This window comes from Chelonia mydas, chromosome 1, assembly GCF_015237465.2.
Source record: "Chelonia mydas isolate rCheMyd1 chromosome 1, rCheMyd1.pri.v2, whole genome shotgun sequence".
Classification (NCBI taxonomy): Eukaryota; Metazoa; Chordata; order Testudines; family Cheloniidae; genus Chelonia; species Chelonia mydas.
Genome location: NC_057849.1, coordinates 232319046 through 232345207, shown reverse-complemented (window position 1 = coordinate 232345207; position 26162 = coordinate 232319046). Strand labels below are relative to the sequence as shown.

Genomic DNA, 26162 nt, shown 5'->3' with positions numbered 1-26162 from the left:
TTAACAGTGCAATTAATCGCACAATTAATCGCGATTAATTTTTTTAATCGCATGATTAGTTGCGATTAATATTTTTAATCCCTTGACAGCCCTAATAATTATATTAGTCTCAGTCCAAGTGTTCACTAGTTTCAATCACCAATCATTAGTAAAGATATGCTCAAGTTTATACTATGAGGCTGTCTCATGATATGCCCCGCAAAAGTCTTAGCTTTTGGAATGCTTCTCTGTTCAGTCATTTTTGCTCTTCTATGACCTCCGTTGCCATTGGTGAACTATTTAAGCTCTTCTCTTCAGAAGATTTAAGTTGTTTCTTTAAAATAAGGAGAATTAACACACATGGGATGTAGGACAGTCCACGTAATATCGCTGGCAGTCCCAGGTAGAGCCATCTGGAATAAAAGGTGTGATTCATTAAAAACATGTTTGCTTGCAGCATTAGAGCATAGCTTTCTGTTCTTGTCACTGTAAAATCTCGCTGCTCTGAAAGTACGCTAATGGCTTGAGCTGTGATTCTTTTGGATCTCAATGTACACTGGATCAGTACATGGATGAGGTAATACTTAGGTTATTTAGGAAGTGGCATTCATACTTCTGAGCCTATATTGAACCAATATCCTAAAAAAGGTAGATAGTGGTCTACTGAAGGGACCATTTTTTCAATAAGACATAAATAAGGAGCTGAATACAAGTGGTCTTTAAAGATCTCACAGCATTTCTTCTAGGACTACAGAGGGCTATAGCTATGGTATCCTAGACAAATTCCATCTTGGAAAACTACATTCTCTCTACCTGAACTACTCCTGCAATTCCATTTGGAGACAGTGTCCTTCACTTCCTATTCAAAGATGTTATGCAATGTTGTTGTCAGCTGTTAAATAGCTGCCACTTTTCTCAACAGCAGCAGCTGTATTTCAGAGGTAGAAGCCCTGTGGGGCAAGGCTTGTCTTTTTGTTAGGTGTTTGTACAGACCTAACACAATGGGGTCCTAGTCCATTACTAGGGCCCTTTGGCACTATGGTAATACAAATAAATTAATTAATTAAATAAAAAAAAATAATACTTGTACCATAATAAAGCATTTTAGGATTCTTTGTGTGAAAGCGGTAATATATGGGCATGATGCAATAATAAGAAACTTTTGGTGAGAAGCTGTTATGGAAACAGAACACTTTGCAAAGGTAACCTTAACGGGGAAATAGGTGTATACTGAGGAATATGTTTATGGCCAAATCTATAATCCAATTTTGTGGTTTGTCAACTAGAGGAAGATCAATAGAACAGATACTATAGTGATGAACACAGTATAGAGGAATAGATATAGATAGGTGTGCAAAAGAAACTGTACCTATATGTGACAATGTCATACATCCTACATGCTCCTTCACCACCACAACTCAGAGTTCCCCATTTCAAACATGTTGTGTCTATCAAAGCTCCAAAATAAATGGGAGATGGAATTCCAGCTAGAAGGGAGAGAAAGGGGTGACCGTGAGGATAAGTAAGACATTTTTCAATGTTTATGTTAGAAGCACACTTTTCTGCAGATTAATGGAATAAATATAGGTCCATCACAGTTCTTCCCTCTTCCTACATCAGCCCCCTTCTCTATAGTTCATACAAGCGTCTCTCTTTCCTTAGCCTCCTTCTCTTATTTCCACCTAAGTAGTTTCTTTCTTGATGCTTGTTTGGCACTTTATACTGCAGTTTAAAAAATACATACTGTAGTTGCCATTCATATGTCAACATTTGCCCACACTCATCAAACAGAAATATTTAAGATACCATGGGAGAGATTATCTCTTCCAGCTGAACTATACTCAGTGAACATTTGGCAGGAGGAAAATGGCACAAGGTGGCTTTAAGATGGAGGCTGGTCAAGTCCCTGGCATAAATTAGCCCAGACTGAAAGTTGCTCTAATTTGCAGCCAAATGCCTCTGCCTCTAAAGCAAAGTTCATGTTTGCCTGGCCATGCCCCCTGTACCAGCAGTTCTTTTTTCAGATAAGTGGAGATGCATATTGTGAATATAACCTCTGCATTTGTCCTTGTTTGCACTCACAGCATGGTTTAAAACATTTCTTACCAAATACTCTTGAAGCAAGTATATGGATACCCACACCAAATGACTTTTCTTCAGGCTTTAGAGACCTACGTGAGAATTGCATTGTATATTGAACAACAGTCGGCAATATAAATGCGAAACAAAGTTGCATTGGTTTGTCAATCAAATTCTGCATCATATTACACCAGAATCCAACTACCTTGGCCATTAATTACAGGGGTCCATTACCTTGATTAAGTGGCTCTCATGAAAGAGGAGGTCTTTTTGAGATTCTTGACCAAGACTTTTGAACGACCAGAGGAAAGGCTGCCCTCACAGTACCATCCACTGTTTTGCAATGAGCCCATCGCAAGATAGGACCAGACTTTGGGAGTTAAATCAGGGCTGCGTTTATATGCATGCTGAGCAGATGTGATCAGTAAATTCATAGTTGTTATGCACCTTGCTAAGGCATCTCAGTAAACTGACTCAAAGAGCTCCCATTAATCTGGGCAGAAGCAAAATCACCTTCCAAAGTTGAGAAAGCTTATCCTGAAATATAAGCCCTAACAATCAGCATAAGAAGACAGAGAACCTCCCCCAACTCATAGGAATGCATGACCTCAGTATAAAATTTCTAGCAGGGTGCTTACAGTAAGGACGTTCTACTGTACCTTATTAAAACCATATATCCAGGCATGGCTCCTAAGGAATAAATGAAGCTGCAGACTACTGATAATATTAAAAAGTAGTGAAGCATCATGTCACAGTTTGCTTCTTTATCACACTGGCCCAGAACCGCAGAGACATTTCCAGATGAAAATCCAGAAGCTGCAACACAGGTGCAATTTTCAAATACCTGTCAAAAGATGGTTTTAATCTTTTAGGCCCAGACTACAATACCCTTACACTGAGTAGTATCATACACCATGTGAGGTGCCAATGAAGTCAATTCACAGAGCAAGAGAATAATGATCATGAGTAAGGCATCAAAATCGGTCCCTCTGTGTGATCTCATAGTTATTTAAAATATGTTTATTGGTTCTCAGACTTTCTAAACTCTTCTTTGGTCTTTGTTTTATTTTGTTGTATTGCAGTTCTCATTCTCAGTCATGTTCCACCTAGCATGCAAGAATTTATAACTAAAGCCTTAAGGAAAATTCTTACCGTATTAAGATAATAACCTCTCATCAGGGTTTCTGTTTGTTTGTTAGCCATCCTGTTACAAAAAGAAAAGGAGGACTTGTGGCACCTTAGAGACTAACCAATTTATTTGAGCATAAGCTTTCGTGAGCTACAGCTCACTTCATCGGATGCATACTGTGGAAAATACAGAAGATGTTTTTATACACACAAATCATGAAAAAATGGGTGTTTATCACTACAAAAGGTTTTCTCTCCCCTCACCCCACTCTTCTGCTGGTAATAGCTTATGTAAAGTGATCACTCTCCTTACAATGTGTAAGATAATCAAGGTGGGCCATTTCCAGCACAAATCCAGGTTTTCTCCCCACCCCACCCCCCAAAAAAACAAACCCACTGTCCTGTTGGTAATAGCTTATCTAAAGTGATCACTCTCCTTACAATGTGTATGATAATCAAGGTGGGCCATTTCCAGCACAAATCCAGGGTTTAACAAGAACGTCTGAGGAAGGGTGGGGGGGTGGTGTTAGGAAAACAAGGGGAAATAGGTTACCTTGCATAATGACTTAGCCACTCCCAATCTCTGTAAACATTTTTATGGCTGACTTAGAACAATGCTTCCTCAGCTCTCGTCCCCTAACGCCCCTACTCTACTTGCGCTATATTGATGACATCTTTATCATCTGGACCCATGGAAAAGAAGCTCTTGAGGAATTCCACCATGATTTCAACAATTTCCATCCCACCATCAACCTCAGCCTGGTCCAGTCCACACAAGAGATCCACTTCCTGGACACTACAGTGCTAATAAACGATGGTCACATAAACAACACCCTATACCGGAAACCTACTGACCACTATTCCTACCTACATGCCTCCAGCTTTCACCCTGACCACACCACACGATCCATCGTCTACAGCCAAGCTCTGCGATACAACCGCATTTGCTCCAACCCCTCAGACAGAGACAAACACCTACAAGATCTCTATCAAGCATTCTTACAACTACAATACCCACCTGCGGAAGTGAAGAAACAGATTGATAGAGCCAGAAGAGTTCCCAGAAGTTACCTACTACAGGACAGGCCTAACAAAGAAAATAACAGAACGCCACTAGCCGTCACCTTCAGCCCCCAACTAAAACCCCTCCAACGCATTATCACGGATCTACAACCTATCCTGAAGGATGACCCAACACTCTCTCAAATCTTGGGAGACAGGTCAGTCCTTGCCTACAGACAGCCCCCCAACCTGTAGCGAATACTCACCAGCAACCACATACCACACAACAGAACCACTAACCCAGGAACCTATCCTTGCAACAAAGCCCATTGCCAACTGCGTCCACATATCTATTCAGGGGACACCATCACAGGGCCTAATCACATAAGCCACACTATCAGAGGCTCGTTCACCTGCACATCTACCAATGTGATATAGCCATCGTGTGCCAGCAATGCCCCTCTGCCATGTACATTGGTCAAACTGGACAGTCTCTACGTAAACGAATAAATGGACACAAATCAGATGTCAAGAATTACAACATTCATAAACCAGTCGGAGAACACTTCAATCTCTCTGGTCACTCGATTTCTGATCAAAAAGAGACTATTCTTCAACAAAAAAAAAATTCAAAAACAGACTCCAATGAGAGACTGCTGAATTGGAATTACTTTGCAAATTGGATACAATTAACTTAGGCTTGAATAAAGACTGGGAGTGGTTGAGTCCTTATACAAAGTAAAACTATTTCCCCTTGTTTATCCCTTCCCCAACCCCCCAGTGTTCCTCAGACGTTCTTGTTAACTCCTGGAAATGTGCTGGAAATGGCCCATCTTGATTATCACTTCAAATGGTTTTCTCTCCCCCCACCCTACTCTCCTGCTGGTAATAGCTCATCTTAAGTGATCACTCTCCTTACAATGTGTATGATAAACACCCATTTTTTCATGGTCTGTGTGTATATAAATCTCCTCACTGTATTTTCCACAGTATGCATCTGATGAAGTGAGCTGTAGCTCACGAAAGCTTATGCTCAAATAAATTGAGGTAAGGTGCCACAAGTACTCCTTTTCTTTTTGCGAATACAGACTAACACGGCTGCTACTCTGAAACCTGTCATCCTGTTACAGATCATTATAGCCCTGCTTTAGAATTCTATTATTTTTGTGAGATTTCTAGTGCTTCCCAGTGTTTAAAAAGGCGGTGGGGGTCTGTGTGCAAGGGTCAAAGACCTGACCCCTGCCCCAATTAAAATTGCACTTGATTGCTGAGACTTTCAGCACTATCTTACCAAAGATGCTGCGTCCAGATTATGACAGATCCCCCACTTTTTTAGACTGCTTTAAACACTGGCACTTCCAGGTTTCAGACAAGTGGAAAATACCAGAGGCATAACTTCTCAAATGGTATTTTGGTATTTCCACTTCTGTCTATTCCATAAAAGAGAAGAGGCTTGTTCAATCTTTTGTTTTCTTTAAACTTAATTGAACTAATTCAAGCTTCAAATTTTCAGAGTCAGTTTGATTTGGGGCAAAGGGTCAGGTCAGTCCTTACTGTACCCAAACCACTTTGCCCATCTCTAATTATCACTCTTTAAAATCCTCGTCAAATGTATATGTATATATCCCACTGCACCATGCTATCTAGATTTCATAATGTGAGCTGGTAGGTCTTACTATATATTTGCTTGTTCCATCTGAAGCTTTACAACCAGCAAGACAAGGTGAAACATACGTTATTCCATTCTTCCCACAAACAGGGTCCCACACTTTACTTGAGCAATCACAATCACTGTTACAGTCAGCAAGTAGGGTTGTTTCCATGTATGAGACCTGTTCTATTCTGAAATATATTTAAAAGGTGAATAAACAATTAAGGAGTTAAAAAACAACCATCACCACCACCTAAAACAACCCCCCAATAGAAGCTTCTTATCATTGACTACATAAAACTCTCTTGGTAGGTCAGGAACTTTTCCAGGACTCGGCCCTGCACTTCTTAAATAAAACATTAATTGGTCAGACCCTTAGAATTTAGTGTTTCTTCTGTGTAATTTTTTTGGCTCGAGACATTGTACAGTCGACAGAGATATACGACGACTGCTGTACAACATGACTTTCATAGTCTATGGTGCTTATATCATCCGTTCGTGTGTGTGTGTGTGTGTGTGTGTGTGTGTGTGTGTGTGTGTGTGTGTGTGTGTGTATGTATGTATAGGTTTGTATACACACAGGCACACACATACAGATTCATGGCAACCTTCAAATCAAGAAACTGCAGATAAAACATTCCATGTTATCTACATGAAAATAATATTTAAATAAAAAGCTCCTGTATGTCCCTCTGTTATTGCAATTACATATGTGAATGGTCAGCCAGACACATAACTGGCCACTTACACCAGCAAATATCTGACTTGAATATACGATTGTATTAGTCACAGGTGCCAGTGGGACATGCAACTGTATGTGCATTTTTGTTTCTGTATTGTTGCATGGAAGCTTTAGAAAACTGGAGGCAAACAGGTTAATTTAAATGTTCAGAACACATGAACACAGTTCACAGCACTTTCACCTCTTCCACTACATTCTCACTTTTGTTTGAGACCTAGGGTAGATCATCTTCCAAGGAGAGTACTCAGTGGACTTAACCCACCGCGTTAACTAACTTCTCCACACTATGGTTTTAGATACAGGGTGGGAGGATGAGTTGGGGAGGGAGAGAGAAACTTACTGCCTTTGCCTTCGCCTTCTTGGACATTGATGGTTTGGATAAATTAGAACCTGAATCTGAAGAGTTCCTGGTTTTGTGTTTGCAAAACCAAACTGTGGACTCCTTGGCCCATTTCTAACTAGAATATTTGTTTTATTACAAGGGGATGACAGATCGTTTCAGTATTGTGATTTAAAGAACATACCCTTCATAGGAGACTGTTAGACCAGCAACTGGAGAATTTTCACAGACCGTGAAATAAGCAGCGAAGTAGATTAGGTATTCAATTAAAGAGATCCAAAAGGCTATGTTGGCAGCTTGAATGGTACTTATCTTGAATTTCTTCATTAGAAAGCCTCCAAGAAAATATCCAATGCATATAACTGGTAAATTGTAAACAGCTATGGAGACACAAGCAAATAAAGCTTTTCTTGTTGTGCAAATATTTATCATATAAAGCCCTCAGCAGAGTCACCAGCTGGTAGGCAAAAATGAGATATAATGGGAGTGTACCTATTAAAAAGATGGCTTGTGATGCAGATTTCCCATACTGTTGTTCCAAATATTTTGGCATGAAGGTTATCATACCAATGAAAGCACTGAACTGCATCACAGTTATGCATATAAACAACATATAAACTGGGTTGTGAAACAGACTCCGGAGGAATGGGATGAAATCTGGAATGAAGAATGTAACACGTTATTTTGAAGCTTTACAAGATGACATTGCTCATTGTGGCTGAGGAAGGAGGGAAGCAGAGGTGGCCCTAAATTGAATCCAGTTCAATGCTGGGATTGGTCAGAGGCCACAGACCTACTGTAACTAACACCATCTGGAATGGTCCCCTGGAGGGTCTTTTGTTAGTCCAGGATGTCCCTCTCCTACCCCAATCCCAATCGAAGGAACTGCCTGTAAAGCACAACTGAGTGCTTATCTTTTTCTTTTTTTTTAAATCATGATGTATTTGTATAATAAATTAGTAACCTTCTGGTTACTAATAAACCGTGTGGGTAGCATTAACTCGTTCCGGGTTTGTTTTCCTGCCCTCATCTTTTAAACAAAAACCTTAATTGACTCTCTTCTTGTTTGAGTCTCTCCCTCCCCTCCATTTCCAATACAGGATCTTTTATTGTCCTCATTCCTTTCGTGCAGGCATTCTTGGTTCCGTCCATTTTTCTTTCACAGTGGAATTCATATACATTTCATTTTTAACTATGGCTTCTTTAAGCATATCCCACATATATTAAATACATATGGATATTAATGCTTCTTCCCACTGCACCATGCTAACAAGATCTCATCATTCTTTCAGATTTTGCATTCCTGAAATGCTGCACTGCTGGTCTCATAATGGCTACCTAGGATCTAACCACTGTCTCTTCCACCACACTTTTAAGGACTTGATCCTGAGTTCTCATTCAGTCAAATGTTAGTGACGTTAGTGGGACTGGGTTTCTTTGGGAGTTATGCTTGAGTAAAGTTTGCAGAATCAGAATCCAAACCATAAAAAAAATAATTCCTCTCTGTTTAATTTTTTGCACTAGCTAGTGTGCTGATCTACTGTCAAGAAACTTTGCAAAACAAACTGAAACTTTTCTAACACAATGACCACAATTTGTTGAAAATGAGCACCGCTTTTCATTGAAGCGTATCCTTTGAGGGAGGGAGGACTAGTATCTCAGTAAATGAGGGTTAATACATCAGTCTCACAATATTGTTTAGTTTATAATAAAAAAACCAAAATGTCTCTAATGGCTGAAATGCTATGAGCAGGCTGCCTTGTTTGTAGATGCCACATGGTCTAGGATCAAAACATTCTGGGAAACGGGTGGGAGTGTTAAGTTGAACTACACAAAGTGGATTTTTCACTTGAAACCAAGACACCTTTTAATTAGGGATTTTTAGGGTCAGTGGACTTCCACATAAATATAATAAAAAGTGCTGCTCCTATGAATGATAATAGAAAGAAAAGTGCTCTCAGATAACACTGCAGGACTAGAAATGCTGAGTGATGGAATGGGCACCTTTCTTTGTCAAAAGATTACTTCATGGAAGGAAAACTGGCTGTTGATTTTTGGACTACATGACTGAAAAGAAATGACCTTGTATTTAACAGAGTGAAGATTTAATATAGGTTTTCAAAAGTAACTAATGATTTTGGGTACATTGAATGTGAAGTGGCACCTATCTTGAGATACCTTCAAGGGATAAGCTTTTCAGAGTGCATGTGCTCAGCCCTTTCTAAAAATTAGGGCCTGTTAAAATGTCTCTATTGGGACATCCAGTACCACTAGTCTCTTCCGACAATCTTCTCCTATAATGAATTTTAGTATTTATGTTCCTAAAGGGTCAATATGAAGAACTGGAAGACATACAGAAATTAAAAGAAAAAACAAGGTATACCACATATAGAAAACCTGGAAATTTACAAATATAAAGCTTGTTATCTATATCCATGCAACAGTAAAAAAAAAAAATTAGTAAATCTTTCTGGTGAAATCCCCTGTTTTCAGAGGCCTATGAACCACTTGAGTGCCTTGTAGGTCCTGTTTTGAGGATTTAATTGGGACTTAAGTGGCGCACAGGCCTTGCGCTGGTTCTCTGCCTAGGGAAACGCGGAGAGGGGATTTCACCCTCTAAGATTTGCAACTTCCTGTGATTTTTTCAGTTTCATTTCCTAAACTTTGTCAGTGTACAGCAGTCTTTTCCAGCTCTAGTTATAATTAGTGGTTGGCTGGAAGCAAAACTCCAGATCAAAACTCCCCTGAAATTTAGGAGAAGTGGGGAGGTGAATCTGGATCTCAATTTCAAAGCAGGCATTTATCTCTATAAGGGGCCAATCCAAAATCCCAGATCCAACACCCTTATACTTTGGGGAGTTGAAAATCACTGTGTGAATGTTGCAACTCGGTACCATCTTTAGTTATAAAACACACAGAGTCCAATCATATAGAGAAAAGAAAGACTTACCTAGTATGGTGCTGGTTTTAATGTGTTCTACCAGATAATGACAATTGTACATTTAGGAGATAGTTAGCTTAACTTACCTTTAGTGATTTCACGCATTTTCAATTTGGCTTGAGTTTCACCTCTCTCTTTTGATTCATTTATCTTACTTAATAGCTCAGTATCACTTGCTTGTCCTTCCTTTGGAAGGGACTTGGGCAGAAAACAAAAAGGTATTCCAGCGAGCAGATTTACTGATCCACAAATCAGAATGCCCAGCCACCATGCCCCAACCCAACGGGCATCAGTAAGTGTTATAGTCACCTCCTCTAAAAATAAAGGAACACACATCTGATTAGCTCTGAGTTATCTTTCCCTGTGGTCATTGGTTGTTCTGGTTACTTCTCATATTTCAGATAGAATAAAACTGTTTGAAAGATTCAAAGTACCTCTTAAAATGAGGCTTGTGGAGGTCATCAATATCTCTTTTTTATGCAAATAATTTATCTGCCAAATCTGGGTGTTCTTTATTGAATATGTTTTTTTTTTACTGTTAAACTATCTCAGATGACAGAATAATTTACCAGATGATCTGTTTGACAGATTCTTTCACTCATGTTTGAATTCAGGTGATTTTGTTGAACTGAACAACATATGATTTTCCATCAGAAAACTATTACTAGCAAACTGGCAGAAAACTACAAGTGCAGTTGATGCTGAGATATACACAAATCATCCTTGTTGATTAATACATACAAATTTTATTTATATATATTAGTTCATTACCTATATCTGTGAATCCCAGATCCACATACAGCTGTGCACAATATGATCCCAACATGAAACCAATAAAAGGACCTATCACAGTTGCTATCTGTAGGCACCCTAAAATTGGGAAAGGGGGAAAATACACAAAATTAGACCTACAGAGAGTTATTTTCATGGAAAATAGTTTTGTTTTTAGCCCAGTTCAATTGATTGGGCACACAGGAAGGGAGTGTTGTCTAGTGGTTAATGCAGTGGACTTTGAGTCAGAACTCCTGGGTTCTATTCCCAGCTCTGTCGCTGACTTGCTTCTACTCTACTAAGGCCTCAGCTGTAGTAGTGTGTCCAGTTCTGGGCGCCACATTTCAGGAAAGATGTGGGCAAATTGGAGAAAGTCCAGAGAAGAACAATAATAATGATGAACGGTCTAGAAAATATGACATACAAGGAAAGATTGGAAAAATTGGGTTTGTTTAGTCTGGAGAAGAGACAACTGGGGGGGAACGTGACAACAGTTTTTAAATACATAAAAGGTTGTTACAAGGAGGAAAGTGAGAAATTGTTCTCATTAACCTCTGAGGAAAGGACAAGAAGCAATGGGTTTAAATTGCAGCAAGGGAGGTTTAGATTCGACATTAGGAAAACTTCCTAACTGTCAGGGTGGTTAAGCACTGGAACAAACTTCCTAGGGAGGTTGTGGAGTCTCCGTCATTGGAGGTTATTAAGAAAAAGTTAGACAAACACCTGTCAGGAGAGGTCTAGTTATTGCTTAGTCCTGCCTGGCATGCAGGGGACTGAACCTAGATGAGGTCCCTGACAGTCCTACACTTCTGTGATTCTATAAGTGCCCTAGCATACTTTGTTCTCTGGTTGACACTTAATATCAGGGCTGCTTGCTTATAAATCTGAAATTCACTTGCTGCCCCTGTGCTCCTATATGTGCTTCATGGGTCTGAGTCTTTCCATTGATTTGAATGGGCTTTGGATCAAGCCCTCTGTTTTTTGTTCAGTCAAATATACCAACCAAGTAACTTTTTCACTAGAATATTTAAAGAAAGCGAATGCTAAAGGGCACAAGGGTAAATCCCTAAACCCAGGCAGAGCTCCATTGATTTAAGTGGGGTTCCACCTACGCTCAGGGGTCTGCTCAGTTGATTCTCAGTGCAGGATCCCAGCCTTCATGGGTGCAAATACAATCAATGAACATTCAAATTCATTTAAACATTTGAACTGATAGTTGAATGACATTTTCTGGAGTGTGCACCCACCTCTGATTACTAGATAAATAAATAAAAAGAATGTTGGTGCACTATTTACCTTGAAGAGCCAAAAAGGGTGGGCGGGGGTGGTTTTTTTGTTTTTTTTAAGCCAGCGCATGACACAACAATGTTGAGCACTTGAAGCTATACCTATGTAAAAAGGTGAATTTTCTGCTTTGGAAAAATCCTCCACATATGAAATGACTAACGGCATGATGGGAGTTTCACCAATGCCTCGTATCATGTTTCCTACCAACACAAACACCCACATCAAGGACCCAGACTTTTGTTCGCACTCTGTGAATAAAACAAGATACCTGTATCAGTGGTTTAATGTTGCCTGGAAATGAAATATTTTCTACAAAGAGAAATGAATATGAAAAGCCATCTCACCACTTAGGGTTTAATACTGCCTTATAGGCCCAGCCCAGAGAATGGGGCAATGAGGAGTCATACATAGTAACCCAGTAAGAGAACTGGTAAAGAGTTTGCCTCAGAGGCATTATGCCTGCTGCTACATCACTTTATGGAGTGCAACTTACTCTCTCCACACAGTCAGGAGTGTTGGTCACTGCCTAGGCCAGATCTTTGCCTCCGCTCCACCCACTGGGCCACTGTAATTTTGAGGTCAGTAGCAGACAATGGTGCCTGCATTCTTGTGAGCACAAGATTCTGAAATTCTGCCTGGCCTTTAGGTGAAGGTCCTTGCACCATCTCTTCCTCCTCCAAAATTGCTGTTTACCTGCATAAAGGCCTGGCAGAATTTGACCCCTAGATAATTCATGGAATAGAACTGTATCCTTAAAATGACAAAAAAACACCTTTGTGAACCAAAAGTAAGAGATGATTGAAAAACAGCATATCTGTCCCATGGAACATAAGGATATTTCACCATTTGTTTTCATCCCAAATGAGTACAAAATATCAAAATTTTTCTTAAAATAAAAAAAGTTGTAGAAAATTTCAGTTTGGAAATGGTGCATTATATTTTGACATTTTTGATCAAAATGAAACATTTTGACAGTTCCAAACCAAACACAAAACAGGAAAACCTCTTTTCTGATTCTTTCCTATGGGTACTGCTACCTGGCTACACACCATCTCCCATGATACCCCAATGGTCTCTCCCTGTGGCTGACTTGCTGTGCTCGTTGTTTTGGGTTGAACTCCCTGAAATGAAGCATTTTGTTTCAATATTCCTGATGGAAAATTTGCTGAAGATTATCTTTTCCTGCAGAAAATTGATTTTAAAAACATCTCATTTTCCAATATGAAAATGTTTCACTTGAAATTTTTCTATCAGCCCTTCTGAAAGCTTTTTTGCCTTTCAAGATCTGACTTAAGGTTCCCAAAATTGATGCCACCTTGAAACTACTGGGCTGAGCTAGCTCGAAATTCAGTAACCTTGTCAGAAGATTCAGTTTACAGTTGTATGAAACCAATATTTTGTGCTATCACTTAAACTGAAAACTCAGGCTGAAAATTCATACAGAGCTATGCAAATCTAACAATGTTCATAGTGAAACCAAAATAATTTGCCCAAAGCAAATGACTTGGAATAAGGACTTCTGGGTAATATTCCTTACTTGCATACTGATTTGCTCTATAACCTAGGCAAACTGTTTAACTTCTCTGTGTAGCATATTCTGCCTTCATAAAATGAGGCAAACAATTCTCTAAATCCTCAGATGAAAGGTGATATGTAACACAAAGTGTGGTTGTTAAGTAGCAGGTAGTATGAAGTAGCATGTATTATTTTCATTTTTCTTTAAGTCCCAGAACAGTGATGCACAACCATGAAGAGCTTGAAGGCCATGTTCTTCATTAAATTGAGCCACAAAAAAACAAAAAATAACGACATCCTGTCTTTATGTTGCAAAGTTTGCATAATAATATTGCATCACCATGATACACCCTTATCATAGATTGATGGAACACCATGGCAAAAATATAACAACTTAGTGGAAGGATGCTATGCCATGAGTATTTCATTGGTCTCTGTAGTGCCATTTGATAACAATATCATTAATTTACATTAATATGGCACTGGCAAGGTACTTGCATGTTTCAAGCAATAAAATAAGCTACAGACCCTAGTTTATAGCATCTAGTTTCTCCCCATCACACATACCATCTATTGAAAGGGAGTAGATGCTATTTCTCTTCTCTGCTCCTCCTCCTCCTTTTCTCCACTGCTTGATACAACAAGGTGGGATTCTTATATCTCTTACCCATTTTCCCAGCACTCGCAATGCTGCCTTGTTCGTGCGAGGTAGCCTGGAGAGTGTTTCCAAAATCTGTGTTCTGTTAGCTTTTCTCACAATCAGGCAGTGAAGGAAGGGCCACCCATGCCTGTGAACATTATAAGACCTGCACATGGAGCCATGAATGTCTCTAGGGCCACAGACTATTACACTGCCCTAAAGAAAAAGACTAAAGCGAGGAAACTGCCTGAGTTCTGCAGCTTTTTATACCTAACCTTGAGCCCTAGAAAAAGCATTAATGAAACACATGCAGCCTACTCAAAACCTATAAAAGTAATTAAGCAAAAAAGGAGCACTAGACACAGAAAGAGACACACCTGCTGATTTTTTCTCCATAGGTGTGAAGGACTGGCCTTGATTTATGAGACACATGGACATGCTTGATGAAGAATTCTCTAATGGTGAAAGGGCAGTTTCATACTGATACCTGTTTGAGCCAAAGTAAAATGTTTCCAAATTAAAGAGAGAATATATCAGATGCAGCTCATAAAGCTGTTCTCTTGTATTAAAGCTGTTTAGAAAAGGAATTACTAGATATAATAAGAATCAAAAGTTCATTGAATGTTCCATTCATTAACCAAAAGTCATCTCTGGAATAAAGAAACTGTCATACTGGATCAGACGTGTGGTCTATCCAGTCCAGTATTCAGTTTCTGACAGAATCCAGTATCAGATGTTTCAGATGAAGATTAAAGAAACCCTGTAATAGAAACCTATATTCCATTTGTGCTGCAGCCAGAGACCTGGGACTTGGGAAATCCATATAGGAAAGAGTTGAATCAGTCAAGGCCAGAGGAGATGAAGCCATGAAAAAGGATTTTGTAGAGGGGGATACAAGTCAGTGATGTACATGTGTGATATTACTTGAGGTGATGTAGGCATCATTACAGACACAGGAGATACAGGAGAAAGAGACTTCGGGACCAAGAAAATATAATCAGGTATACTAATAATACTACTATGGTATCGTAATATGATAGTAATAGAGGGCAATGCAACTTGGAGCTTCCCCTGCTGAGACATCACAGAACAGGGAGGTAATCATCCATGGTGACAACTGCCCACTCGGATCAGGAGATGAAACAAAATGGAAGAACATAGGTTGCCCCATAGGCGCTGACTCCATGGGTGCTCCAGTGCTCAGGCACCCACAGAAAAAAAAATAGCGGGTGGTCAGCACCCACCTGCCACAGCTGTTTGGTGGTGCTGCTGATCAGCTGTTTGGTGGCTGCGGGAGGCGCTTGGGAGAAGGCGGAGAGCAGTGAGTGGGTGGGGGTTGAAGAGGGGGCAGGAAGAGGCGGAGTGAGGGTGGAGCCTCAGGGAAGGGGCACAGTGGGGGTGGGAAGAGGCAGGGCAGGGCCTCAGGGAGGGAACAGGGTGGGGAAGGGGCCTTGGGGCAGAGCAGGGCTGGAGCACCCCCAAGGAAAAATAAAAGTCAGCACCTATGGGTTGCCCAGTAGAGATGTGAATCTCCCAACCGTTAATCTGTGTTTAGGAAGTAGTTATTAACTTCTGAAGCCCTTGCAAAAAAAAAAAAAAAGAACCAAATTCTGATACCCTGATTCATGCTGAGCGTACCTTACTCCACAAGTGGTCCTACTGATTTCATTGGGACCACTTGTGGAATAACGTATTACTCAAGGTGAGTAAGCATACCACAGTCTGGTCCATCCTTAGCTAAATACTCACCGTTCCATGAGAAAATGAGGTAGTGATATCAAAAGACAGCCAAAAGACATAACTGTGCACCCCAAAGTAATTATTCTTGGTCTATGAAGTTTTGCACCAAAGTAACTCACAAATGCTATCATCAACAAGTTTCCTGCAGAAAGAAGAGCATGGTTCATTTTCACATTTACATGCCAAGTTACCCGATGTGGGTGTTACTGTACTAGCAAGAGGATTGGCTAGATGATTAAATAAGACTTTTCCATCTATGGTTTTTGCGTCTGTGGTTTTTGCGTAAAGGGTTAGGCCAACTAGGAAATATTCTGATAATAGAATGTTAAGTAAAGTAGAAATTATGACTAAAGAGGAGAATATCAACTGAGGCTGTCAGAAGAAGAAAACAACCACCTGCGTACTAAATTACTGCCGTCAGTGCACTTTCAGAGAAATGTAAATTACAAGTTAATGGAGAAAACACGGATGAATACAGAAATCCATGTGAATTAGAGCTGGGTGAAATTTATTCAGCAAATAAAAATTTGCCAAAAAATGCATTTTTTAGGGCACTGGCACTATTTTCAAATTTGGGTCTAATTGACCTATTAATTTCAGCTGAAAAACAATTAAAAACCAAACATTTTCAAATGTTAAAATGGTTTGTTTTAAAATGAAACAAAATATTGATTTAAAACTACATTTTCTAAACAAACCATTTTTTTTCACTTGGCAAGGAAAAACAAACAACATTTCAATTCTGTTCAAAACTAATCAACCCCCTCCCCCCCCCCCGGCGTATTTTTTTGTTTGGAAACCGAACTCAAAAATCTATTATTCTCTAAGTTCTGATGGGGATGCTACATAGTGTAGTCAGTTTGATATCCCCTTTATTTCTTCCCTGATTTGTGAGGAATAACATGGATAAAGAAAGTCCCCCATTAAATCATTTCTCTTTAGAGAGGGAACATTTCATGTGAGGAAAAGCTTTATGATATATTGTAAACACTGTTTTCTAGAAACTAGACCCTGCAGCTCCAAGATAGTACATGTCTTGGTACGTTATTATTCTCTTAGGACACTTTCTATGTATACAAATTTTATGGCACAGATTTTAACACATAAATGCAATGATGGGGGAAAATGCAGAAATATAAATCTAAGTACTTCAACACTGAAAATAAATACAAGATAACACATATAGAGAGAAGAATTGATTCATTTATATTAGTTGCAAAAATAACTTAATAGGGGAGAAAAAAAGAGGTTATTGTACTGAATGTCATCATAAAATATAAATAGACTCAAAGAGCTTGATTCTGATCTCACTCACATTCATCTTATACCTATGTAGCTCCTATGACTTCACTGGATTTACTATACTTTGGATTTATAACCAGTATAACTAAGAGCAGAATCAGACCCAAAATGGTCCAGGGCAGGTATAATTTCTGACACACTTGTTAAGACATCCTTCTTTTTATTGGAAACACAGGAACTGCCATACCGGGTTAAATCATGTGTCCATCTAGTCCAGTATGGAGTCTCTGCCAATGGCCAGTGCCAGCTGTGTCCGAGAAAGGTGCAAGAAATGCTGGCATATCCTTTTTATATATAATCGATAGTCAAACTGCATTGAGCCAGGTGTAACACTCAAAAGTCCCATTTATACTTAAGTATGGGTGCAACTTTCTACATTGGAGCATTCCTATTGAGTTCATTACATTACATATTAAGATTATTTTAATCCTGAAATTTTAAATCAATCAAGATGACAATATCCACAAGTCTTTTCAGTTACGTGTTCATATTAATACCAGGGGCTAATTAGTTTTAAACCATCACCTTTTTAGACCCAGCATCAGTAATTTTGGCAATTTCCTTTGTTATTTCAAAAGCATGAGACTATCCTGGGTGGGTCTGTAAGTCCCTCAGAGGTCCCTCCCTCCAAGGGCTCTATTCTGAGCTGCCTTATGGGCCTGCACTGCAGAGTGGGCAGGTAAGGGAGAGAAGTGGAAGGATCCTTGGCTCCATCCCCCACCATTGCATCAGCCAGCATCAATGAGCCGGCATTCCAGGGGAAGTAATCTGTGCCAGTTATAGGGCTAATGCAGATTTCTTCCTCTCCCTCCTCCCCCGAAGCAAGGGGTAATCAGGACCTACACTGTAAAGTATACCCTTTTAGAGTCAAAGTCTGGTTCCTGGTCTGCTCCTGTAGCAGCTCAGCTACCGAGTGCCCTTTCCTCGAGGCTTGCCCTTTGATCTATACCTATTGTGGAGGCAGGGGTCGGTCCGTTCCCTCCCCCTGCTCTCTCACTCCCCACTCACTGGTGTAGGAGATGGAATAGTGGCCCCAGCAGGGGCTACTCTCCCTTAGCCCTATGATCTATGAGGCAGGTAGCCAGAAAGAGGAGTGAGGAGGGTGCCACAATTCCAGGGGACAATCCTGCTCTTAAGCATTAAAGTGTATATAGTTGTTTTCTGAAAAGTGGCCCAAAAAATAGACCCTTCTTTCTCAATGGATCTGCTCCCTGTCTGTTCAGAGTCAAATCTTCAAACTTTAGTTACAGAAGTATGTTTTTACAGCTTTTTACTCCTTTAAGATCTGCCCACCTGTAAAATAAGGATAAGAATACTTACCAGGGTAAAGAATTTTGAGATCTGCTGATGAACAGTGCCATATAAATGTTAAATATTACCTCTGGTGTGAAACTGGATGTTCTATTGGCAAAATATAACAGTCAGGTGTTCTTTGGCAGCTCCTAAGCAGATCAAGCTCGTCGAACCAGAGTTTGCATCTGCATTCCCTTTGTCACATAAATGGTCCTATTGATTTCAATGGGCCTAAATACACGAGTAACAGTTTATAGGATCTGGTCACAGACACATCTACAGGTCACACAATGGCTGCAAAACCAGACAAACTAATGAAGAAAGGGAAGAGCTGAAATAGCCCCTCACCCCAGCTGTGGAAAAGTACTGTTTTGTCAAAGAATATTAAAATAAATGATTACCAATTTCAAAGCTTCCATTAATAATGCCCACCAGAGAGGCTGGAATATTAAATCTTCTCTCTATCTGTGTGAGCATGCTATTCATGTAAGCCCCAGACATAGTTTTAGCTAGATATGCAAATGATGATGCCAGCAGAAATACCTGGGAGAAGAAGAGAAGAATACACACACAAATTAACAAGAGTATGGAGATTTAGGCATACTTCATAGCTACTTTTCCCAACAACGTTGTGTTTCTAGTGAAAGCAAATACATAGTCCTGCAGTTTTGAACTAAATATGAATTCAACTCCATACGCTTGTACTTGCGTACTTGCTGTACTTGCGCATAGTGTTCTGACTTCAGTGGGACTACATCCATGAATAAGGAGAGCAGGTTTTTATCTTCCACCTGTTCACATACATCTGTGTTATCATTGCTGTTCATCCTTCAGAACCCTCAGATCCCCATTCTTCACCAGACACTACTTAACATGGAGTTCTACAGCCAAGGATGTGATTGAGGTTCGTTTTTAGACAATCTAGGTGCAGGAATTTCCCCACTGAGCAGATGTTTGTTGCAAGAGTGCCATCTGCAGGACTGAATAAATACATGCACCAAAAGAAAAAGAACCCCAACCAAGTGACCTGAAAGGCCTTTGGCTTTACTCATGTGGGTCATCAGTTACTCCCAGGAGCGGTCCCATTGGCTTTGAGAGGACTACTTGTGTGAGTGACTACTCTCCCATGTGAGCAGGGTTCACAATCTGGCCCAAAGTTAGTAAATTTAAAATATGGTAAATAATAATATGTCCTTTTTTCAAGTAATGTTTAGTAATTGATAAGAGATTATTTAAATATAAATGCTCTCATTTGCTGAGTGATGCCTTTACATCTGGGGGTATTACTAAGTAAACATGAAACAAAAATGAGAATATTTTTAAGTAACTTCCAAACTTTTAATGATCATATTCAAGTGTAGGAAACACTAGTAACAAACTGACTATGAAATACTAACACAAAATGAAGCCACTAAATACAATTCAGTATATTCAAAGCAAAATATTAGCTCATCGCAAGTATGTCACCTTTGCCAAGAATCCTTTAGCAGTTTCCAGAAATGAGGTGTCTATAGCAGAGGAAGGGAAATCCTCTCATTCCCTCCTTCAGTTTGGAGGGGAGTTTTAACAAGGAGCTTTCAAGTGCTTCCTCCAGTGCATCACAGAGCTTAAGGTGATGGACATTAAACAACATTTTACAGTAAACTATGTTTGAACTTTATAGTTAACTGTGAGCTTTAAAATATCAGTGCTTCCTACCTTTGTACCTACAATTCCATTGGTTTATAACTTTTAACCTAGAGGCAAGCAGCTACAACAACTGTGTGTATAAATAAATAAAATAATTAAAAGATCACCTTAAACTTGGAAATACAGCAGAATTTCTCAGTTGCAGCTGGTTTCTTAGTTTCTTTCATGTTGCTTTTTTAAGGTGGCTCTGGATGTTTGCTTGTGAAAATTTCTGATGATGCTACTATTGTATAAAAGAAAGAAAAGAAAGCATAGTAAAGGAATATTCTCAAAAATGCAACAGAATCCTTCTGAGATTCAATAATGTCACTAAACTGGAGCAGTTTCCATTCAAAATAATGAGCACAATTAAATAAATACATAGATTAAAAATTAGGCCATTATGGAAATAAATTATAAACTTTTCTAATTTAGAAATTTTAAGACATGAAACTCAAAACTCCAAGGTACTGGCCACCGCCTATGAGATAATAACCACCCATTGACTTCAATGGTGATTAAAGGCATGCAGATGCCTGCACTCTGCCCTAGCAGGATCAGGCCCTTGGTTGATGGTCTCTGGGGCTCACTTGTGAAGTGATCATGTGCATAGGGTGACCAGATGTCCCGATTTTATAGGGACAGTCCCGATATTTGGGGCTTTTTTTTATATGGGCTCCTATTACCCACCCCGCCACCCCCATCCTGATTTTTCACACTTGCTATCTGGTCACCCTACATGTGCATAATAGAGAAGGAAGATTGGCTACCTACCAGCTCAAAGCCGGAGTCTGTGTCCATGCATTCTGCTATCCTGTCTCCAATAATAGCCAGTACTAGAGTCTTCGGAGGAAGGAGCAAAACCCTATTATGGACAATTACATATTAACCTGCTCATACAGGATGTTTCTTCCCAACCACTGTCAATGCGTGGTTAAGGCATACGGTAAAGCACAAAGGTTTCTATCTGTCATGATTTTTTTATCCTATCAAATGTAACTATGCATGTTCTTATTAGCCATATCAATGTCATCTAGTCCTGTTCTGAATGCTACTATGGCCCCAATCCAACTTCCCATTTAAGGCAATGGAAGTTTTTCTATTCAGTTTAATGGAAGCTAGATTAGGACCTAATCTCTTGGTTTCAAGTTGTATGGGGGAAGGAGGAGACAAAAAACTCTGAACTGTCCTAAAACATTGAACTGAACTGAACCAGAAACAGTTTTCCCATAAAAATTTTGATAAGTATTCCACTCTACTTGATTCGTTTCCCAAAGAGCCTCCTACCTTTACTGATTCTTCCTGGTATTTTAGTAGATCTAGCAGCTCTGCTAAGCCAGCTGCTGTCTTCAAATCTCATGCATTCTGGGACTTCTCCAAGGTGTGAGAGGAGAAAGGGCAATACAATCTGGGGCACCACTGATCTGGAAAAGCCCCTGAGTGTTTGAGATTTAACTACAACAGAAAGCCAGAGTGAAGCAGAGAAAATGCCAGAATTGAAGGAATTTTCCTTTAATGACTATTGTCAAAGATCGCCTTCCTCTGCAGCATGAGGCACGGGTCACTTGTAGGTTTATACTAGTGTAAATGGTGGATTCTCTGTAACTTGAAGTCTTGAAATCATGGACTTCAGTAACTCAGCCAGAGATTAGGGGTCTATTACAGGAGTGGATGGGTGAGGTTCCGTGGCCTGCAATATGCAGGAGATCAGACTAGACAATCATGACGATCCTTTCTGGCCTTAAAGTCTATGAGTCTATGAAAGGGCTTCATTAACTCAAGTTATATAATACAGCTACCTACTGGCTGTAAGGGAGGGAATGTGAACAAAATAAGAGTAAGCTAGAGTTCAGCCAGGCCCCACCTTATGTAAGGCCAGCAGCAGCGGGTGGGATAGAACCTGGGTCCTCTGGAGCTTAGTGCATGAGCCTCTACTGCATGAGCTAAAAGCCATACAGTGTAGAGCATACTCATTAATCTCTCTCTAAGTTATCTCAGTGCCCTGAGATGGAACAGAACACAACACCCAGGTAGTGTAAGGGTTACATACTTGCCTTAGCTGAGGAAGTGTGTCCCAAGCTTCAGAGACTTCCCAGCTGAAATCCCAGACAAGCCCCCAGTTGTAACACTGATAGACCCCGATCGTCAGGGGCCGGGATTGAACCTAGGGCCTCTGGAGTTTAGTGCATGAGCCTCTACTGCATGAGCTAAAAGCCATACTGTTGTTAGCTAAGACTGTAGAGCACACTGATTAATCTCTCTCTAAATCAGGGGTGGGCAAACTATGGCCCGCAGGCCACATCAGGCCCATCAGACCATTTAATTTGACCCTCAGCTCCCGCCAGGGAGCAGCGTTGGGCATTTGCCCCGCTCCGGCACTCCAGCCGGGGGAGTGGGGTCGGGTGCTTGCCCCACTTCGCGTGGGTCCCAGGAAGCAGCCAACATGACCCCCCTCTGACTCCTACGTTGTATATGGAGGCGTGGCCAGGTGGCTCTGCTCGCTGCCCTATCCGCAGGCGCCACCCCCGCAGCTCCCACTGGCCACGGTTCTTGGCCAATGGGAGCTGCAGGGATGGTGCCTGCGGACAGGGCAGCATGCAGAGCCGCCTGGCTGTGCCTCGGAGCTGGAGAAGGGACATGCTTCCAAGAGCTGCTTGCAGTAAGCGACACCTGGAGCCTGCACTCCTGAGCCCCGCTCCCCACCCCAATCCCCTGCCATAGCCCTGATCCCCCCTCCCACCCTCACTCACAGCCCAGAGCCCCCTCTTGTGCCCCAAGCCCCTCATCCCCAGCCCCACCCCAGAGCCCGCACCCCCAGACGGAGCCCTCACACCCTTCCCCCATGCCCCAACCCCCTGCCGCAGCCCTGATCCCCCCTCAGAACTCCTTGGTCCCAGCCTGGAACCCCCTCCTGCATCCCAAACCCCTCATCCCCCGCCCTACCCTAGAGTCCTCACCTCCCCCCACACCCCAACTCAGAGCCCGCTCCCGCACCCTGAACTCCTCATTTCTGGCCCTACCCCAGAGCCCACACCCCCAGTCAGAGCCCGCACCCCCTCCCGCACCCCTACCTCCAGTTTCGTGAGCATTCATGGCCCGCCATACAATTTCCATTCCCCGATGTGGCCCTCAGGCCAAAAAGTTCGCCCACTGCTGCTCTAAGTGGTCTCAGTGCCACTAGATGGGACAGAACACCACACCCAGGAGGTGTGTGGGTTACACTTACACCAGGAATGGATGTGGATTTATCAGTTCATCTCCTTCATCTCTTATACTCTGCCTTATGATGTATTCTGGTTTTCCCATCTCGCAGCAGCTGCTCCTCTCAACCTACTTTACCTTACTGGATCACAACTGAAAAAAAGAAACAGCCTCCAGTAGACCTACCAGTGGCACTCACCTGCTCTTTCACAGTCTTCCTCTTGAATCCCACAGGATCGACCTCGTGGAACGGTAAATTCCACAGCAATGTTAATCCTTTCAAATGTATTTCTTCATTACCTTGATTCTTGGCCGATTCACTAGCATTAACTCATATTACAGTCCAGCTTTCATCTCTTCATGTTCAGCCTTTAATGAAGCTATACAGTATTATAACATTCGTTTAACTATTTGCACTAACTAATGCAAGTGCTCCAGCATTTTAGACCAGTAGCATAGTAGAATAAATACTGTTTGTTTTTTATTTTGTAAGGCAAACCTACCTACTTGCAAATTTTATTCCACTGCCAGGATTAAATTGCAGAGAGACAAAGTGGGTAAGGTAAAGAAGAGCTCTGTGTAGCTCAAAAGCTTGTCTCTTTCACCAACAGAACTTGGTCAAATAAAAGCTATTACCTCACCCATCTTGTGTCTCTAATATACTAGACAAACATGGTTATAACAACAGTGCAAAGAATTAAACTGTGTTTATTAGGCTGAACATGTATTTGCTGAATCTGATCATGAGAAAATGTATGCTTTGTCTTATGCAGACTGTGGCACATACAGCATGTCATAGCATGGGTAGCAGTATGTAGGTGACAGTAGTCTCCCGGAGGCCACTATGCTTTTCCTCCCCAGATATGTGGGTGGAGAACAGGCAGTATGGGGCAGGTAATGGGTGGATCCTTGGTTCTGCCAACCAGTTCAGCTGCACTGTGCTAGCTATGGGGTTGGCCCCTGCTGGAGCAGAAGGAAACCAGGAGACAGATTATGATTCAGAATCACAATCAGCTTTCTGGTCTCCTCTTGGGGCATCACAACGTACTGTCCTACATATGGGACAGACGGTAAAATGGCAATTTTGCCCTTAATTAGTATTTATTACCTGCCTTTGAAGCACAACTATTAATAATTCTAATCTGTATTTTTTAAAAGTTATTTGTGTAAAGTTACTTTTAATCTGTTTCTGAGTGGGAGGGATGATCACCTGAAAGTCATAATTGTGATCCAACTATATCATTTCCAGCAATGTTCCTGAGACAGGGTGGAGGGTACAGTGAATAATAGTCCTAGCTTTCAAATGTTTTTGTGGCTTTATGTCCCAAATGCTTAGTCATATGGTGCTCAAGCAAACACAGACTTACAGAGATCTCTGTAACTTCCTTACCTAAAGTCCATTGTCAAAAGGCATTCAGTGATTTAAGTAACTAACCTAAAGTCTGAATTACAAATTTAACAATCAATGCATAACATGCAATTCACTTTTCTGAACATGGGTGAATTGAAATTCGCTTTTGAAGTCTAATGACTGCTTGCCAATAATTTTCCTTCTATTTGTTCAGCTCTCATTGCAATTTTCCTGCTGTATCAAAACAGCAAGAGAACTTTGCCCTAAAAATGGCTTGTAGTGTGATAAACAGATTACTGCTTTCAGTCTAAAAGCTGTAAAGGTGATGTTAAACATTTAGTTCGAACAAATAGTTAAGCCTTTTTTAAAAATCAGGCTTGTACTCTTTTTACCTTCTTTATGATGTATAAAGAAGGTAGGGAGAGGGAGGGAGGGGGCATTTGCTTGATTGTTACCTTAAAGTATCAGGAATACCAACTATGATTTTTCCTGTGTTTAGAGAAGGATGTGTATCTCTCTCATGTTTATGGAGTGATATTACACCTAAATTGAAGGCCTTAGGGTGCTGAATTTTAACAGAGATGTCCTTTATCCAAAATGTTAATTGGCCATTGAATAGGTGGTGACAAAACAAATAAATAAATAAAAGTTTTTGTTAATCTGACTGAAGATCTCTTCTTGTCTTGAATGCTCAAATTTCACTTTCCTGACTGTTGAAATGACATCATTTCACTAGTTTTCCAGCCATTACAGTCTTCTGGGAAGACAGGACTTGAATTTCTAATGTAAAACCAAACAACAACAACTAAAACCCCAAGCAGAACACAAAATCTTTCAGGTCATCTTTATAAACCCAGTTTTGTTGTGTTTTATTTCTTTGTAGGATACTCTCAGCTTTTTAGAGACATCTCTTTGCAGTCAACTATCTGAGGTACTGAGCTTGTCAATGCCAATACCTTAACCAGTTGGCACAACCATTTTGCATGGACAATGCGATGACTTTAAGTTAATCTTTTGTGTACAAAGGAGATTTCCTGCAAAATAGACATAACTAAGAAATTCTTTAAAACCACTTAAAACGGCCAATCCTGTTTTAATAAAACCAATTCAAACTCTGCTGACCAAGTAAATTATATAGGGGAAAACAAATTTTATGAGCATTTATGAACAATTTTATGAGCATTATAACAGAAAATTTGTCGTCTACTTACTGAACTTGCCAAGTCATCGACTCACTGAACTTGCTGAGGTGTCTGAACAAGTGGTTAATAATGTTCCTTCAAAAAAGAGACTTTGCTCTGAATCCTAATTTGTTGAAAATTAACCACTGTGCAGTAACCAAAGTTCTGTTTTAGTCAAACATTTGCAATTTCAGATTTTAATTCAGCTTGATTTGATAGGAGCAATTTTCTGCTTACGTTCATACTCTGGGCCTCTATACTGAGCTCAGATATGCCCATGTTGAAAATAATGGATTAATCAATATATTTGAAGGGGCCACAATTTAAGTCATTTATATGATAAATTATAGT

At 40.5% G+C, this 26162-nt stretch overlaps 1 protein-coding gene across 1 annotated transcript; it reads right to left on the bottom strand.

The window, feature by feature from the left end:
- Positions 1-25915, bottom strand: LOC102942644 (solute carrier organic anion transporter family member 1A2). Its single transcript, XM_043538907.1, has 17 exons — positions 25842-25915; positions 23479-23659; positions 20853-20943; positions 20207-20322; positions 18812-18953; positions 15825-15957; positions 14453-14562; positions 12022-12168; positions 10634-10732; positions 9949-10176; positions 7414-7578; positions 7106-7301; positions 5865-6030; positions 2718-2902; positions 2086-2150; positions 1349-1466; positions 1-392 (listed from the first exon to the last, which is right to left on the bottom strand). The coding sequence occupies exons 4-17, from the start codon at positions 20264-20266 to the stop codon at positions 236-238; spliced, it is 1971 nt and encodes a 656-aa protein (XP_043394842.1). The 5' UTR covers positions 20267-20322; positions 20853-20943; positions 23479-23659; positions 25842-25915; the 3' UTR covers positions 1-235.
- Positions 25916-26162: the final 247 nt, after the last annotated feature.

What these genes read in the sequence shown, in the direction of transcription:
- LOC102942644 (XM_043538907.1), bottom strand. Translation starts at nt 20,266, where the DNA reads ATGAAAGAAACTAAGAAACCAGCTGCAACTGAGAAATTCTGCTGTATT. An exon ending in ACAAGCCATCTTTTTAATAG is followed by an intron (nt 7,302 to 7,413) that starts GTACACTCCCAT and finishes GTGTCTCCATAG; the next exon opens with CTGTTTACAATTTACCAGTT. An exon ending in TATGACATTGTCACATATAG is followed by an intron (nt 393 to 1,348) that starts GTACAGTTTCTT and finishes CTTTTATTCCAG; the next exon opens with ATGGCTCTACCTGGGACTGC.